Source organism: Trichophyton rubrum (assembly GCF_000151425.1).
Source record: "Trichophyton rubrum CBS 118892 genomic scaffold supercont2.3, whole genome shotgun sequence".
NCBI classification, from domain to species: Eukaryota; Fungi; Ascomycota; class Eurotiomycetes; order Onygenales; family Arthrodermataceae; genus Trichophyton; species Trichophyton rubrum.
In genome coordinates, this window is record NW_003456426.1 from 1,951,655 (window position 1) to 1,967,935 (window position 16,281).

Consider the following 16,281-nt stretch of genomic DNA (forward strand, 5'->3'; position numbering starts at 1 on the left):
CTTGAATGCTCCCTAGATAGGTCGAAGGGGGCCGTCCTGTGGCTGTGCAGGGAAGCTAGGCACAGAGCTTTTGCCACAATGATGCGCAGAAGACGGGCTAAACGATGTTATCGAGAAGATGAGATCTGTACTGTGGCTGAACACAGCCACATCGGACTGTTGATGGCCGCAAAGTTGGGGATATCCAAGCCTTTTCTCGGGTAAATGTGGGATACAGGAACAAAAAGGGCCATTCGAGTAGTAATCAATCAAATATCAAAATACAGTTCCAAAAGAAATTGTTGTACCTTTGGTAGACGGAACACGGTAAACCTTATGCGTCGCCCCTCCAAAAATAATCCCTTCGATGTTATAAATAAAATACCCCGTAATAGCATACAAGTTGACAGTGGCAAAACTCCATGGCGCCTCTAAAGCCACTCCTGGCTTACCGGACATACTTAGACTGGTAGAAGAGGAGAGAAGTTAGTAGCCTATATGGTTAGAAAAGGGCAGCGGAAATGTAACAAACCATGAATCGCTTGTGGAAATCGGACCGTAGTAAATCCTGATGAAAGACAGGAGATTAGCCAAGCAAGACCCATACAACTATGTTCAAGCTAAGAAGAGTATAAGACTTACATTAACAAATTCCTTGTCACCTTTGTTTTCTGTGCCTCGAGCTTGGTTCTTGAAGATGACATCGTCGTCCCATCGTCGCTTAATATTAAAATCTTGCGGGTTGAGCAATGGATTTCCTCGAGCAATCTCAATTTCCCGTTTCTCTTGTTCTTTTGCAGCTTGTTCTTGTTCCTATGAAGTTATTAGCTGATGGACCCCACCATCCCTGAGATTTTCGGCCTACCTCTCTCTCCCGTTGTTCTGCCCTTTCTCGCTTTATTTTCTCTAATTCTCGCATTAATTCTGCAGTTTCATCTTCTTCGTCATCGCTGCGTTGATACGTTAGCAGACCGTATGGTAAAGATCGCTAAAAGGTAAAATTCCTCCCCACGCACCTATCTTCTTCGCTGCTGTCCGAGTCCCCGCCGTCCGAATCTGCATCTATATCTCGCGTTTCTTCCAATATTCTTCGCCGCTTCGCTTGCGGATCTTCGTCTGCGATATCATCTTGCTCCGGCGCGGATTCCAGCTGTCGTTTGGGAACAGACGGCTCAGCATCAGCATTCGACGGCCCAGGTCCCCCCTTAAGTTTGGCAAAATGAGCAGCTTCGGCTTTTAAAAGCTCGGCGCGTAAATCTCGAGTCTCTGGTTGAGCATCTGCTGCTCCTCCTTGTCCTGGCTGCCTGTAACATCTAATCAGTATGCGTTCCCTAAAACGAAGTCGGTCACCCTCCGTACCTGACTTTGAGATGTGTATGAGCAGGGAGAAGTCGCTGATGATATGCAGGTCCTCTCTGGGCTTCTTTGCCCCGGGCCTATTGTAACAGTAAGTACAATGAAGCGTCCTCGGAAATGGTGACAAGTTGACATACTGGGTCGAAGGTTGGTCGATGAGCTAAAATGTGCGTCAGCAAACGAACTTTCCCAAAGTCTATAAGCATCACATACCCGTAGTCATCTTCTCTGTGGAGTATTGTGTGGATAGAGTGGTAACAACGTTGCGATGTCCGCGAAGAGAGACGGCAAAGGGAGCGACCAAAATTATTGCGTAGTCAACGGAATATCATGATCACGTGGTAATTTATATGTGACTTAAATCCTGCCAATGAAAATGAAGATAGGAGCTGGATCGGAAATTAAACCAATTACAGGCAACAGATTTAAGCTTAACTTAACATTCACGTTCGATTGAAATAAGAAACATCGCAATTTTGTCATTTTCTCTTCAAAGTCATTACTTTTATTATATACTCGGTCCCAACTATATTCATATGTTCTATTTATGTAAGGTACAATGTCGAATTGGTGTCTATGTGTTCGTCCACTCCGTTGACCAACTTCTCATTAGTCTGCTAAGTTAACAGCTAACTAAGATTTTACTAGCATTTCCTATGGCTTCAACAAGAGGAAAATATGATATTGCGCACGCGTTTATTGAGAAATGACGCCAGAGTCATAATGTCCATTTGTGACGATAAAAAATAACCTTGTCCTTGCAATCCAAAACCAATGGATATGCCGAGTGTGCGCATTCGAATCCAGCTTCCTTGGCCAGCATACCTTCTAGGGTTTCCAACGAAGACCCGATCACCCAGCTGGATTGGCCGCTATAATAGAGAACATGACAGGATGTAATAATCCAGATAAATCCTAGATAAACCCAGGTATAAAGGTCGTCAAAAGCAGGGTGTAAAGCTTTATCGCTTAGAGTTTGTCCTTTTCAGAAAGAAACCACTCCAAGAATTATATTGTCAGCCGCCAGGTACATATCTAGAGTCCGTATTTACTTGATACTGCAGGACATACCTTGGTGATATACCATCCTTAGGTTATAGAAAGATAGGCCTCGATCAATAATAGGTGTGATGTACAACATCGGATTTAAGCTTCTATCAGCTCAATGATGCGCCTGCGGGAGGCTTCCAGGATAGGTATATATATATATACACGGAAGTTGTAAACCTGGACGAGCAGCTCTCTCATCGCTGATATGAGTCGTTGTGAGCAGAGGTAAATATTTGATGGGCTGGTAGTCGCAGATACCCGCATGCATAGCTCAGGTATATGGCCTTGTGGGATAACCACCGAGCCCAACAATGCGATCAAAGTCCACCATGGAAGGAAAAGGATGACAAGATAAGAACGAGGACGTTGATGCAGCCCCAGGCAAAGGGAATCCATGTCGACATTTTAAAGCTTCCCGCTTCGTAAACTAAACCGAGACTGGAGGAAGAGATGGATTAGGACCAATCATCCAAGTTGGTATCTCGATCTAGCCGATGGAGACCCAGGCTTACATTAAACCAACAACGCTACCAGCTAACAAGCCCTCCAGCCCAGCAACGATCGCGTATACAAGTGGAATTGCCCATGCAAGCTTCCAACTGTGTCTTTGGCATATCATAGCATACAGTGCTACAGCCATATGAGTTCCGCCATAGAACGCCAATGTCCAGTATAGGGTAAAGCGCCACGCATCTTCCATATGATAGATGTGTTTTGGAGTTTGATTCAAAGGGCTAAATGGAAAGTATAGAGAGGGGAACTCCGGAGAGACATATTCGGATGGTATCGAGTGCGATGTCATATTTTCGCCGGGGCCACATTATGGCGGAACAGGACATGGGCTCTGCCGTTTCTTCGCGAGCTTTGATTGTTGTTGCTGCTATTGAGTGTTGGGATGTTTTAACTCCTGAACGCGCAAACCTTAATTGAAGATAAGATTTGTCACGTGATGCTTAGTTCGCCCACGGCTTGAGCCTCGGCAAGAAGTTAAGCTGGGGAGGAAGCTGTTCGCTCTCCACGTCAAAACACATCAAGAGCAGACAGAGATCCGGCCCTCTGCCCGATGCAACAAGCAACTTGTTAACGGGCATCATGGGGACTGAAAGGTCCCTTGCGACGCTTTTGCGATCCATTCAGACTGCAACATCTCCTTCAGATGCCATTAAGTATGATCATTACCGCAAACTTAAAGCAACTGGACTGATACTAACGGATCTCCATTCCCAGTCTTCTACCCTCAGCTCTCGGCCATCTAACCCTGCTCACTAATCCTTTGAACGTTACTCTTCTGTCAAGCCAGCTACTTTGTGCCGAATCGCTATGGGAGTTGCCGACTCTTGATTTGCACTATTGCCGGCGGATGCTGAGCGTTTTCAACACCGCCGCGGTCACGATAGTTAATTACGAATCCGCGTATGACCCGCACTCCCCAAATCTGCAGCGTCGGGGAATTGGTCGAGAAGATTGGATGAAGGCAGTAGTGAATGGCGCCGACGAGAAATCACCGCGATGGAGACATCTCCTTTTGCTAGGCGGGCTATTGCTCGGGTTCGAAGGACAAAATCGACGAGGTTTATCATATGCCTTACGGAAAAAGCTCGAGGCTGCTCTGGTCACCGGGATACAGCTAGCTCTAGATGAGCTTCGATTTAGTCCGACGATTGCTGCATATACGATAGTACTCGTCCTTAACTATACTTTCGAATTATTATCAGACTGGGAACGAAGCAGGATCAAATACGACGCCTTCCTTCCCGTGTTAGCTGATGCCGCCTTCATGTCTCCAGAGGGCCTTGAATCTGGCTATTTTTTGGGCTCCATTGACAGGGGTATTGAAGAAATTCCTGGCCAGGGCAAGTTTTGCTGGAAGGAAGATTCGCCTTCATACTATCAAGCAAAGGATATATTAATGAGACCACTTGTGGCTTCATTTGGCCCCCTGTCGAGACTCATTGCTCATGCGGTTGAGAGCACCGGCAACCGTGGCCAGGTCATACAAGTGCTAGACTCACTATTCGAGCTATCCAGGACATTGATGGTTCAGTGGCGTCAAAACAAATTGTCAGAAATCGATCAATCCGAGGAGTCCGAATTCCTAGATACGGCCTCATTACAGACAACTATCCCTACACTTTGGAAGTTACTAAATATACCCCTCTTTTCTTTTATCATAATTCTCCGGGCTATACTCGGAAGGGTGCTCAATGATCCTATTCTTGCCTCTGATAGGAGTAAGTATACGCTCCAGCTCATTAGCTGGCAAACTACTAGGTAGCTTACATTTTTATTTTTTTTACTGAACAGGTAGCCCTTTTATTGCTTCTAAGTCACTTAAATCCCTTCGCCATCTTGCATTTATTACCGCAAGAGCCGGATATAGCAGCTCGTCACAATATGTCTTCGTCAACTTAACTGCCATTGATATCCTTGCCCAATATCCTGACTTGTCGGAAGACTTTTTAGAAGAGATTCGGCCATCCGAGTCATCGAAAATTCCCGCCCATCCACTCGATAGATGTCTAGACCTTTTTTTCCTCAACACAGCGGAACATTTCAGTCTGATAGTATCACCCATGCTAAATGAGCGACTCCTCCTATCAGCAGCACAACCTTATCTCGCAGCCGGTGGGAATAACCATCTCCTAGAAATTTTCGAATCTGCTCATAGTGTGGTTCTTGCTGTTCTTGCAGCTCCGCAAAGTGCCAATATGGCCGCAAAACACCTTCCCTCTTATGTTGATACCCTATTTACCGTAAGTGGAAGTATTTCAATTCAAATTATTATCAATTCGATAATGCTTACACCGTATAGGTTTTCCCGAAAAACTTGTCTGCAAGGCAATTCCGCCTCGCATTCAAAACCATTCTCAAGATAACGGCACCCCCATCACCTCTTGCCAACAGCCAACCATATTTACCCTCAGTTCTCCTCCAACTCTTGTACGACAGAGCTATCAACGCACCCACAACGCCTCTACTGCCTCCAGCAACCGACTCAAATCCAAACCCAGCACCTGAGGACCTTTCAGAACAAGGTGTACTGGCGATGACCATAATCGATGGTCTTCCATATCTCCGAGTTGAACTACTTGAGGACTGGTTAGACTTAACTGTTGACTTGATAAACCGGATTCATGACCTAGAGATAAGGAGAAAGTGTCAAGAGAAGTTTTGGGATACGTTAAGTAACGGAGACATGGATGTGGAACGAGCCAATTTTTGCGTGACATGGTGGAGCACACGGTCAGGGAGAGATATGCTTCTCCGGAAATCCGAAGAAGAGGATACCCAACTATATAGCATGAGCGGTGGTGTGGCCATGCAACCCATACAGAGCAAGCTATAGACGATCTTGTATAATTTTAATTATTAGGCTGATGTTAATTTTACTTTTATCCGATGTATACCTATTATTGATGGCTAAATTAGTTCCATCAAGAATTCATATACTCAACGCCTTTTCACTGCTTGCTTTTCCCTGAACACACATTATTATTATCAAGAGTACCTCGATTTATTTCTTCTGACCATGGTATGGCCATAAACTCCAAGATAATATCTCCGTTTCCACGCATACACATCCATAACACCATTTATCCTCGCATTAAGTAAACCTAAGGATTCTTCCAGGAGCTCCAACTTAGGCCGCGAAACTTTCCCCGTAGCAAACGAGGCTCGAGACTTTGGGAAGAGATCACAATTGAATGACTTCTTTCCCGACTGTCTGCCTGCATACCATCATCTTTTCCCTCTAGGTAATGATTCTGCCGAGAATTGGGAACCGATTTGACCTCTGCCTCGGGATCATCAGGCGGTTGAAGAAGCGTTATTGGGTCGGAAAACTGTTTCCAGTGAGAATGACATGGGTACGGGTCCATCTCGCAAGGAAAGATGTATAATCTCGGGCAGCGATGGAGCATAGCTTTAGAGAAGTATATATTGCCTGTCGTGATGAACCGAGATGTGTCCTTCGGCGCAGATGGGCACGGAGGGGTATTAAATGTCCTGCAGAGACGTATATAATGTAACCTACAACCACAGGGTCGATGAGTGTGTGTTCGAATTCCACACATGGTAGAAAGGTCTGTACTTGAGATTTGTCTGCAACTTTGAGGTTGTATCGTCTGGTATGTTAGTTATGTTAGGTATGTTAAGCAGACTAGGGATGTTTCCTATTGTCTTGCTTTTTAAGCTGCGGGTAAACAGTGTAATAGTAGTGTTATATTGTGGAAGAGTGTGATGCATTGCATAGTATATCACTGGGTATAATCAGCGTCTGCATAATAGCTTCAAATGACCAGGGAAAGTGGAAAGCAGAGATAGCTATATATTCACAGAAAATTGTGTCACTTACATAAGTAGACAAACAAGATAGAGGGAAATTATGACTTCTTTTGTGCCAATTCACCGCACTGATGACAGCAAACAATATGATGAATCCAGAACGTTCAATGAATTTTGTTGTTGACTCATCAGGCATACATACATAATGAATAGCAAAGAAGAGGGCGTTTACCGCTTAACCAATGAATGGAATTCCTACCCAGGACTTGCTCTTGTACTCTACATACTCGTTGCCAAAAAATCCAATTAGAAGCTTTTCCTCGCCTAGCATATATTAGTTACTGTCCAATCACTTCCAATGAGCCATGCACTTACGGTGTATCCGAGATGAGAAGAATTTCCAAAGGACGAGGGCATATCCGATGAAACAAACGAAGTTCCCGAGGACTAATTGGGTTCCTAGTCCCCACCAGAAGAATCCGAAATAGCTAGGATGCCTTAGAATGCTGTACAAACCGGACTTAACAAGTACATGCTCGTCTCTTCGCTGTGTCTGAACGGTATGGGTGAAGTTTGAGCCTGCCTGGACCATGGCGAAGCTGCGGATGATCTGCCCAACAAGCACCATCATCAAGCCAACAAAGACCTGAACTCTGGCCCCACCAAAAAGCATAGAGGTCCATTTGAGATAGCCCTCGGGAAATAAAAGATGACTCAGGAGACATTCGGCCATTGCAGAGCTATGAGCAATGTTGTACGCGGCACCATTTGAGCTCAAAAGGAAGGCAGATACCGTAGCAAACGAAGTGCTATAAGCTGCCGTAATGTAAAACTCAAGGAAGTGGAAAACAGCTAAACATGTAACGAAGAAGGGGGCTCTCCATAGAGGGTGCGAATGGTAGGCCAGTGTTAAGGTGAGCAGTGAGCAAAGCCCAGCAGCTTGGCCAAGGAGAAATGACCTGATAGAGATACCGGCCAATGATCGGTTGCCTCCAGGGAGGTTGGAGTGGTCAACTTTCCGTCTAGCACCATTCATATCTGTGCTATCCTCCGAGTCGTAGGAATAGTCGGATTCCAGATATGGTGTTTGTGTGCGCTGTTTGTATCGCCCCTCCATGGGCGAGGTTCCAGCAGGCTCCGACATTGATGGTATTCCGTAATGAAGATGTCAAGGACTAGTCGGTTAAGAAGAGAAGGGAGCCCGCCTGGTCAATTCCCCAGTAGCCTTCTTATCCTCCCACCAAGTAGTGTCATTTTCTTATCCTTTCATCTCTCAACAATAGTATCAATCCTGGGTTGAACAATAAAGCAAAATTACATTGAGCAGAAATAGGTGGAGACAAGGGAGTGAGAAAAAATATCCTCATTTGCTGATTTAATCGCTATTCAATTGGTTGATTTCTGGGGAAATGTCAAACTTTAATAGTACCTCCAACCTTTGGCTGGGCAGTTAGGATGGGGTCAAATATTAAATTGGCCCTCCGTGGAATAGCAAACCAAATATGCAAAATATAATCAAGGAATTTTCATGCAGTAAACAGAATTGATTGGCTTCTATCGTCATTTACATCAATTCTCAATTCCGCCCGCGACTTATGTTCAACGGCATCCTTGCTATGGATGCCCCGTAACTGATTGGCCAAGGGGAAAAAGTATATATCACGTGAGCAAGCTTGGACCTACTTGTTGTTTGCAAATTTCCGTTCAATAGTAGAAAAACAATCCCGAAAGGTTCCCTGATTGTGTTCGGTGATTGCAATGGCGTCGCAACCATTGACAGCTGCGAATATATTACCAGTTTTACGCCATCTTCGATCTCTCTGTTATCCGACCCGGTCGGTCACTACAGCATCCTTCGCATCCTCGATCACGCTGCACATAATTCCTTCACGAACTTATTACAATTACACCGCGACGAACTACACTCCCTTCTCCCTCCCAAAAAATGGCGCACTGAAACAATGGGATTTTGCAGCATCTTATTCCACTGCTCCTTCAGCCAAGACCGAGAAGGAAACCGCTGAAGACACTAGTCTATCTAAATCAACGAAACATAAGCCTAAGAAACCTCTACCCGCATGGGCAGTCCAAAAAAACGCCTTGAAGGAGAAATTTAAAGAAGGATGGAAACCGCGGAAGAAGGTGTCTCCCGACACCATGGAGAGCATCCGGAAGCTACATAGCATGGACTCTGTGAAGTTCTCGACAAAGAATCTTGCAGAGGAATTCAAAATCTCCCCTGAAGCTATTCGAAGGATATTGAAAAGCAAATGGCGAGCCACAGAGGCAGAGGAAATTGATAGGAGAAATCGCTGGGAGAAACGAAAGATAAGAATCCAAGAGCAAATGATGGAGCTGGGACTGAGACACACAGATTCAACTGCTAAAGACGATCCTAGTACCGAGGAGGTGTTATCTCAACGCCACCATTCCTCAAACGCTCTCGAAGACCTTCCTGGTGACTATCTGTCTCAAAGCAGACGTCGGGAAGGAATTCCCAAGAAAAGGATTGTTCCTGAAGACACTTCCTCTCGAAAATTTGATCCTTGGGAGGTTACTGCAGATGATCTTCTTGGTACTAAAAGAGATTCTTCCAGGGATAACTGGTCGAAGGAAGACTCGTCGAAAGCCAGAAGCAGTAAGATCTCAAAAGACATCCGCGGAGAATTGAATACAAAGCGAAGCTACAAAGAGAAGCCTGACTGGTAGATCAACCTCCCACTAGCTCCTCCAGCCTATACTCTAACACTGTTTACATATCTTTAACTGTACAATACCATCTCACACTTCTTAATATCTAATGGGTATGTTGGTAGTCTGAATACTGAGTAGCGTAGCCGTCGGCGCTTAAGTTAGCCGCCAAGCGCATGCCAAGACCACATGAAGATCAGCCAAGAACGTCCTGGAGAAATACGCAAGTCGAACTCTCCGCATCTACAACCGTTGATGCTTCGTCCTTACAGGTAACCGAGTGCACGTTCGCTGCAGTAACGGCCTTTTTCTAGTCTATATACAACTCGATATCAAAGCCTACGCTGGCTACACGGAGAATGCACATTCACAAGCTAGACATGCATTGAAATTCTTTCCGGAACGATCTTGACATGCCCCCAATCCCTTAACGACGCATTCATCCATGCAGCAAAAAACCAGCCGACCGTTATGTTATCGGACATTCAGGTCTTCGTGAGATGGAAAGAACAAACTATATTCGCCGGAGAAGACGTTGAATGCACAATCACATTCAAAAATGTGACAGAAGAAGAGGCAGGAAACGAGGTTGTTGGGACGACGAAGCATTATCGAGGAGGGTCTCGGCCTATTAACACCGTCACGGATGGGACCAACTACTCTCCAGCAAAATCGCTTAACCCATTTTCGTTTAATAATTTGCCGCGTCGCCCGCAGTCCTTGGGGTATCGGCCTCGACACCCACATCACAGGGCCTCGGCTTCCGTTGGCTCCTCTCCCATCTTGAGCCAGAGCTTTCCTCCTACCACCCCATCACGCACTAATGGAGCTTCCAACACGCCAGACCATTCTCATAAACGATCTGTTTCAATAATATCTTTAGAGACAGATATTTCTCATGACCGTAAACAGCTTCAGTCCCCAAAGAGTCCGCAGCCAGGCCGGCATGCACGATCAGCAAGTTTCCAAGCCCCTCCTAGGAGACATGACCCTTACAGAGACGAGTTTCCAGCTGGTATTAATTCACTACTTGATTTTTCAACCCTTTGTGTGAAACTCAGAGTGTTAATTCTGGATTTAGTGTCTCCCCGATCTCCAATCTCGAGATTCTCGCCCATTACCTCACAGTCCAACCTCTCCCTTCCGAGCACCAAGGATGAAGCAGACCCCTACCGTTCTCCGATCAATAATTCACCGGCAGCTAGAAGGACTCCGATGCGCAGAGCACCACGCAAAATGAGCGCTTTCCATGGAGATTTCAAGTTTCCGCAGGCTCCGCCTTCGCCTGAAAATAAAACAAATCCATCCACGCAGTCGACCCCAGAGAGTCAATACACCGAATCTACTACTAAATCTACAATACCCGATCATATTAATGTAACTGCTGCCAATGGGAAGTTGACAGCTGACCAGCCTCGCTGCCTTACGCCGGCAACGAAACTCTCCGCTGTATCAGCGATGGAGGGCAGTACCCGAAGTAGTACTGAGTTTTATTCTCTTAGCAATAACTCCACGGAAACTCTTGATTCAGACTATAAATTAGTTTCTATGAACAGGGGCCTTCCAAGGCATCGAAGACATCAATCAAACCTCGAGCCAGCCAGGAACGGTCGATCTAATGAGTCGCAAACACTTCTCATGGGCTATGCCCAGATCAACGCTTCATTCACCGTTGATGGATCCTTACTGGATCAATCAATCTTCGAGGAAGTAAAGCGTAAGGGCGTTGTTGGTCATCACGGCAGCAATGAACGGTCGCCAAGGCAGTCGAAGCCTAGAAGCGGGTTCTGGGGAAATATAGGGCTCAGCAGTCTGGGAAACTCTCTTGCAAGTTTGACTTCAACAGGAGAACTTGACGGGCTACGGGAAATGCGAGGCGCCTCTTCATCCAACTCTATACCTCTACTATCAACTCCGCAATCCCTTCTTTTCGTCGACCTCCGTTTGGCGCCAGGGCAGGAAAAGGCGTTTTCGTTCTCATTTACTCTACCCCGTGGACTACCTTCAAGCCACAAGGGCAAGGCTATAAAAATTTCATATAATTTGGTTATTGGAACGCAAAAGGCAGCAGCCATAAAGGGGAACCAGCGACTTCACAAGATCAATGTGCCATTCCGTGTTCTCAGTGGTGTGGATGGTAAGGGCAACCCCCTCGTCGCTTTTTTATATGCTATTCACTAATGATATGACAGCTCAAGGAGGCGTTCTCGGACATGATCTAATGCAGCCATACGTGGTACTGAGGGATGAAGCACGAGTGCAGAGTATTGATTCATCAGCCCCACGGCCACCAGCAAAGGAAAAAAGCATAAGCGCGAAAGCATGGACATCAGCACCTCAGTTTCTGTCTTACGTAGACGAAATTCTCAAGCAAAAGGACCGCCAGGACTCATTAATATCACCGATAAGTCCCGGGCCGCCACACCTTCATCACGATGCCCCTTTTTCATGCAAGGACGCCATTGACTTGGCTATCCTACGTAGCAACCAGTCAACTGCATCAGATCAGAGTGCCAACCGCTTCGAAATATCTCGCAGTGGCCGGCGAGTTGCCGTGATAGTGCTTAATCGACCATCTCACCGAATAGGTGAAACTATCGTGGCTACTGCTGATTTTACAAACGCAGCTATTCACTGTCACTCTCTACGTGGCTCTCTAGAAACTCATGAGACAATCAATCCCGAAATTGCGCTTCGATCCGCGGCAAGTATCACTCGCGCCACACGAAAGGTTCACGCTATGTGTTTTGAAAACACCCTCTTTGCATCCAGAGTAGCCTTCACGCCCGCCATCCCGGTCTCCGCCACACCTACTCTAATCACGTCTGGTGTGAATGTTGAATGGCAGCTTCGATTTGAGTTCGTAACAAGCAGCTTGCCCGATTCTACGGAAAATGCTCATACGTCGGCATCTGGGATTGGTCTGTTAGAACCCGTCGAGCATGATGAACGAGGGACTGTGTTTGCCGCTGCAGAACATATATCCTGTGAATCTTTTGAAGTTAGCATCCCTCTTACGGTCTATGGTGGGACGGTGCAAGAGCCTAGCCGAGAGGAGTTGCAGGGAATACCTATATAAAACCACCGCTACGCCGAATGGAAAGTGGGATTAGAATCTTGGGATGGTTTTGGTAACCATCGATGTTCATATGTTGATTAGATGAATTCTGCATGTCTTCCAGATTGGATTTCTCTTGTTGTCGCTCTATAACAAGGTATAATAGATGTAATGTACCCCCTTTGGCATTTACCACGACAAACGGTTCCACTACCAGGTATAGCCATGCTCACCTTTTAGAGATTAGTAGCCTGTTCGCTTGAACCATTGTACGGGTATCAAATGCTGCGAAAGCAGTATACTTAGTATCCGCAGGCTGACAATAACTCGCGACTGTGATCCCCCTAAATAATATTGGTAGAGGCGTGGCTGTCTCCCCGGCAACCACCAGATAACAATCAAACATGGAGCAAGGCAAAGGGCGTTTAAATACCAACCCCTAATTTACGCCTTAACGACTCCATCTTCTTGCGTCATCCAATCAGTTCGCCTTTTTATCGACCAGAAATATTTCCGAGAACCAACGAGCTGACGAGAAATTGCATCAGGTGCGGATCAAGGGGAAATCAACGACCCACGGCGCATCCCTGTCGACATACAGTATGGCGAGTTCTCTTATCAACACCATGTACGTTCAGTCTCTGCGACTCTTACGGCCTTGACTTCTATTACTTTATCCTGCCTGAGACTCTGCTTCAGCTTGTCTTATTCGATATTGGACCTACATCTACATTTATCGCGACCGCTATGGCCCCGCCGCTGACAGACCTCTCTTCGACAAACAGAAACTCCCGCACGCGGGGGCCGTTCCGGCCGCGAGCAGCGAATAAAGGCAGTGGAAGTTACCAGCTTCGACAATTTGCGGAGGCGACGTTGGGCAGTGGGGGTCTTCGAAAGGCCGTCAAACTTCCTGACGGAGAGGATGTCAACGAATGGCTCGCCGTTAACCGTACGTCTCTATACCCTGATGGAGAGCACGAGCGGAGGAGGAAACACAAAGAGTGAACATATGGGCTGGCGCTGACTGACTGACTGGATGGGTAGTGGTCGATTTTTATAACCAGATCAACCTGCTGTATGGGTCAATTACGGAGTTTTGCTCGCCGCAAACATGTCCTGAGATGAAGGCAACGGACGAGTATGTTTGCCAGTGCCATTACGTATTATGCTATTCGTCCCTAACTGGCGGATTACAGATTCGAGTATCTATGGCAGGATAACGAGAACTTCAAGCGTCCTACGAAGATGTCTGCACCCGAATACGTAGAGCATCTCATGACTTGGGTACAGGCAAACATTGACAACGAGCAGATGTTCCCCAGCCATATAGGTATGAAGTCAACTGAACCGATATTCCTTGTCATGGTCGGAGGCGGGTTTGAGACTAAACTTGACAATAATCATTCTAGGGGTGCCTTTCCCAAAAACATTCCCTTCTCTGTTAAGACAGCTGTTCAAGCGCATGTACCGTGTATATGCACACATATACTGCCACCACTACCCAGTCGTCGTCCATCTTGGGCTAGAACCGCATCTGAACACCAGCTTCAAGCATTATGTCCTGTTTATCGAGGAACACAACCTGGCCAGCGGGAAAGACTTCTGGGGACCGCTGGGCGATCTGGTTGACAGCATGCTCAAAAGTGACTAAACGGCACATCGAAGAGTCTGCATACTGCTTCCCGGCGGATCCAGCTGTATCCTCTCACTCTCGTTCATTATTGTCCTCTTCTCGGCGGCCCTCTCTGCTGCCTGTTTTACTGAGCATTACCGGACCTGGTGTCCACGGCGTCCTCTCGTCAAACGAGTCATGATAAATAGCATAACGTATAATAGTGATACATAATTAAAGAGCTAACACGGCCTCTTCAACCGCATCTCGTTTTATGCGATGACATGCAGTTCGAAGTCCAGCGACGCCAGTGTTATATACTCCGTATATAATATCGTAGTCCTCAATCCCCCAAAGTCTTCCGAATTTTTATATCACGTGACTCTGTTTTCCGCCGAGCAACCTCAAACCCACTGCGAAGTTCGACCTCCAAACCACGAACGACGACTTGCAAACCGCCAGCAACCAGCAGCATCTCCGGCTGTCCATCTCGCACCGCCCAACAGCAGCTCAATTCGACGGCCCGAGCCCCTCTCTTCTCGCCATGCTCTCCTCCCGCGTCGCCCAGGCGAGCCTTCGCGCTTCCGCCCAGCAGTTCTCCCGACGATCCGTCGTCAACGGAGCCAGAACCTATGCCGCCGCAGCCCAAGACCCAAAGCCTCCAGTCGCCCTCTTCGGCGTCGACGGCACTTACGCCAATGCCCTGGTGCGTATATACTTGGTTTCCGATGGTGGTGGATGACAATTAGCCGTCGCGGACGACAGGCAGCCGATACGCAAAGGAAAAAAACTCACCCGCTAACGTCATTTTTTCTCGTGAGCAGTATACTGCCTCCGCAAAGACCGGCAGCCTAGAGCAGACCTCCAAGGCTCTCAATGCTTTGGCCGAGGTGTTCAAGAAGGACGCCAAGTTGGGTCCTATCCTGCACACTCCCACCTTGACTGCACAGGACAAGTCTCAGATTGTCCAGGAACTGCAGAAGCTTACTGGCAAGAACGAGCTTTTGGGTAACTTCTTCTCGACCCTTGCTGAGAACAACCGATTGGGTGTCCTTCAGGGTGTTTGCGAGAAGTTCGAGACTTTGATGGGCGCTTATCGGGGTGAGATTGAGCTGAACATCACCAGTGCTCAGGTATGTGTTCATGTCCACATTTGCAAGGATTGTTGATCTTGGTACTGATTCCCCGAGTTAGAAACTTGACCAGAAGACCATCCAGCGTCTAGAGACTGCCATCGCCAAGTCTGAGTACAGCCAGGGCAAGAAGCTCAAGGTCGTCACCAAGGTGAGCATTATCCATGTGTTTATTTTTGCCCTTCTATTTTGTCAATATATACTAACGTAGTCTGCTACAGGTCGACCCAGAAATCGTTGGTGGACTCATTGTCGAGTTCGATGGCCGAACAATCGACCTCAGCGTCTCCTCTAAGCTCACTAAGCTCAACAAGGCTCTCACCGACGCTCTGTAAATAAGTATTGTGCTCTAACATTATAAACACTACCGCAAGATCTGCAACAATAGAACTTTTGTATTATTGATTTCTTTATGTATCTTGTTCCGTCACCTAAGTAGCAGTCAAAGTCCCCAAAACTTCTCTCCAGATGTTAGTTGAGGACGCCTGATATACATCCCAATGCAATCAACCAACGCATCTATTGTAGCAACTAATAGTATTTCCAAATAAAAAAGAAGAAAAAAAGCATACAACATGCAGTCAGAACCCGACAAGTAATCTTACAACGAAGCGGGAAAGGGGAGGAATGAAGGTATTAAAGACATAAGAACAAAGTAAACATATTCAACCAAGCGAATGGGTGAGGGCAAGCAAATGAGATAATTAAACTATATATATCCGACAGCGTCAGGATGATAAGTGTGTTGTAAAAGAAGGATAAGAAGGATGTGGCAAGAGAAAGATATGGGGGGGGGGACCAAAGAGAGGGATGGGGGAGTCGTGTTCCCGAGACCTGTCATATACCGTTCCGACATGTATAGACGCAGCAGCCAGGCATTGAGTGAGTTGGGTTTAATTAAGTGAAATGCCCCAAAAGTAAAGGACATGCATAGCAACGTCGAACATGATTTTAAGCCCGGGGTGTCGTTGTATGACGGTTTGGTTGGGAAGAATATAAAAAGTCATGGGAGGTCTTGAGCTCGGGTATAAAGGTAGATATAACCAAAACATAAAAAATCAAGAAAGAAACGAGGCAAAAGGCTATTGCTGTCCCAATAAATGCATTTGAAGGCTTTA

At 46.5% G+C, this 16,281-nt stretch overlaps 8 protein-coding genes across 10 annotated transcripts; 5 read left to right on the top strand and 3 right to left on the bottom strand.

Moving 5' to 3' along the window:
* Positions 1–427: 427 nt before the first annotated feature.
* On the bottom strand, positions 428–1,558 carry TERG_03465 (pre-mRNA-splicing factor cwc15; the record flags this gene model as incomplete). 3 transcript variants are annotated; one of them, XM_003236372.1, is made up of 8 exons in its annotated part: positions 428–445; positions 512–547; positions 622–792; positions 845–929; positions 996–1,283; positions 1,339–1,415; positions 1,473–1,495; positions 1,549–1,558. In XM_003236372.1, 8 exons carry the CDS (start codon positions 1,556–1,558, stop codon positions 428–430), a joined length of 708 nt encoding a protein of 235 aa, XP_003236420.1. The 3 variants fall into 3 exon arrangements, with proteins under 3 accessions (XP_003236420.1, XP_047605949.1, XP_047605950.1); XM_047749576.1 differs by lacking the exons at positions 428–445; positions 512–547 and having other exon boundaries at positions 595–792; XM_047749577.1 differs by lacking the exons at positions 428–445; positions 512–547 and having other exon boundaries at positions 749–929.
* Positions 1,559–3,477: 1,919 nt separating this feature from the next.
* TERG_03467 (uncharacterized protein) lies at positions 3,478–5,731 on the top strand (the record flags this gene model as incomplete). The annotated part of the gene is made up of 4 exons (XM_003236374.1): positions 3,478–3,551; positions 3,613–4,616; positions 4,690–5,138; positions 5,198–5,731. 4 exons carry the CDS (start codon positions 3,478–3,480, stop codon positions 5,729–5,731), a joined length of 2,061 nt encoding a protein of 686 aa, XP_003236422.1.
* A 152-nt stretch (positions 5,732–5,883) lies between these two features.
* TERG_12003 (uncharacterized protein) lies at positions 5,884–6,263 on the bottom strand (the record flags this gene model as incomplete). Its single annotated transcript, XM_047751028.1, is given in 2 exon segments — positions 5,884–6,113; positions 6,122–6,263. Coding segments are annotated over 2 exon segments (372 nt in total).
* A 641-nt stretch (positions 6,264–6,904) lies between these two features.
* On the bottom strand, positions 6,905–7,813 carry TERG_03468 (uncharacterized protein; the record flags this gene model as incomplete). The annotated part of the gene is made up of 2 exons (XM_003236375.1): positions 6,905–6,993; positions 7,045–7,813. 2 exons carry the CDS (start codon positions 7,811–7,813, stop codon positions 6,905–6,907), a joined length of 858 nt encoding a protein of 285 aa, XP_003236423.1.
* Positions 7,814–8,427: 614 nt separating this feature from the next.
* Positions 8,428–9,378, top strand: TERG_03469 (uncharacterized protein; the record flags this gene model as incomplete). Its single annotated transcript, XM_003236376.1, has 1 exon — positions 8,428–9,378. One exon carries the CDS (start codon positions 8,428–8,430, stop codon positions 9,376–9,378), a length of 951 nt encoding a protein of 316 aa, XP_003236424.1.
* A 453-nt stretch (positions 9,379–9,831) lies between these two features.
* TERG_03470 (uncharacterized protein) lies at positions 9,832–11,541 on the top strand (the record flags this gene model as incomplete). The annotated part of the gene is made up of 1 exon (XM_047748090.1): positions 9,832–11,541. One exon carries the CDS (start codon positions 9,832–9,834, stop codon positions 11,539–11,541), a length of 1,710 nt encoding a protein of 569 aa, XP_047604064.1.
* Positions 11,542–13,165: 1,624 nt separating this feature from the next.
* On the top strand, positions 13,166–14,069 carry TERG_03471 (uncharacterized protein; the record flags this gene model as incomplete). The annotated part of the gene is made up of 4 exons (XM_003236378.1): positions 13,166–13,367; positions 13,463–13,556; positions 13,615–13,748; positions 13,828–14,069. 4 exons carry the CDS (start codon positions 13,166–13,168, stop codon positions 14,067–14,069), a joined length of 672 nt encoding a protein of 223 aa, XP_003236426.1.
* A 505-nt stretch (positions 14,070–14,574) lies between these two features.
* Positions 14,575–15,498, top strand: TERG_03472 (ATP synthase F1, delta subunit; the record flags this gene model as incomplete). Its single annotated transcript, XM_047748091.1, has 4 exons — positions 14,575–14,736; positions 14,855–15,163; positions 15,225–15,314; positions 15,385–15,498. The coding sequence occupies 4 exons, from the start codon at positions 14,575–14,577 to the stop codon at positions 15,496–15,498; spliced, it is 675 nt and encodes a 224-aa protein (XP_047604065.1).
* Positions 15,499–16,281: the final 783 nt, after the last annotated feature.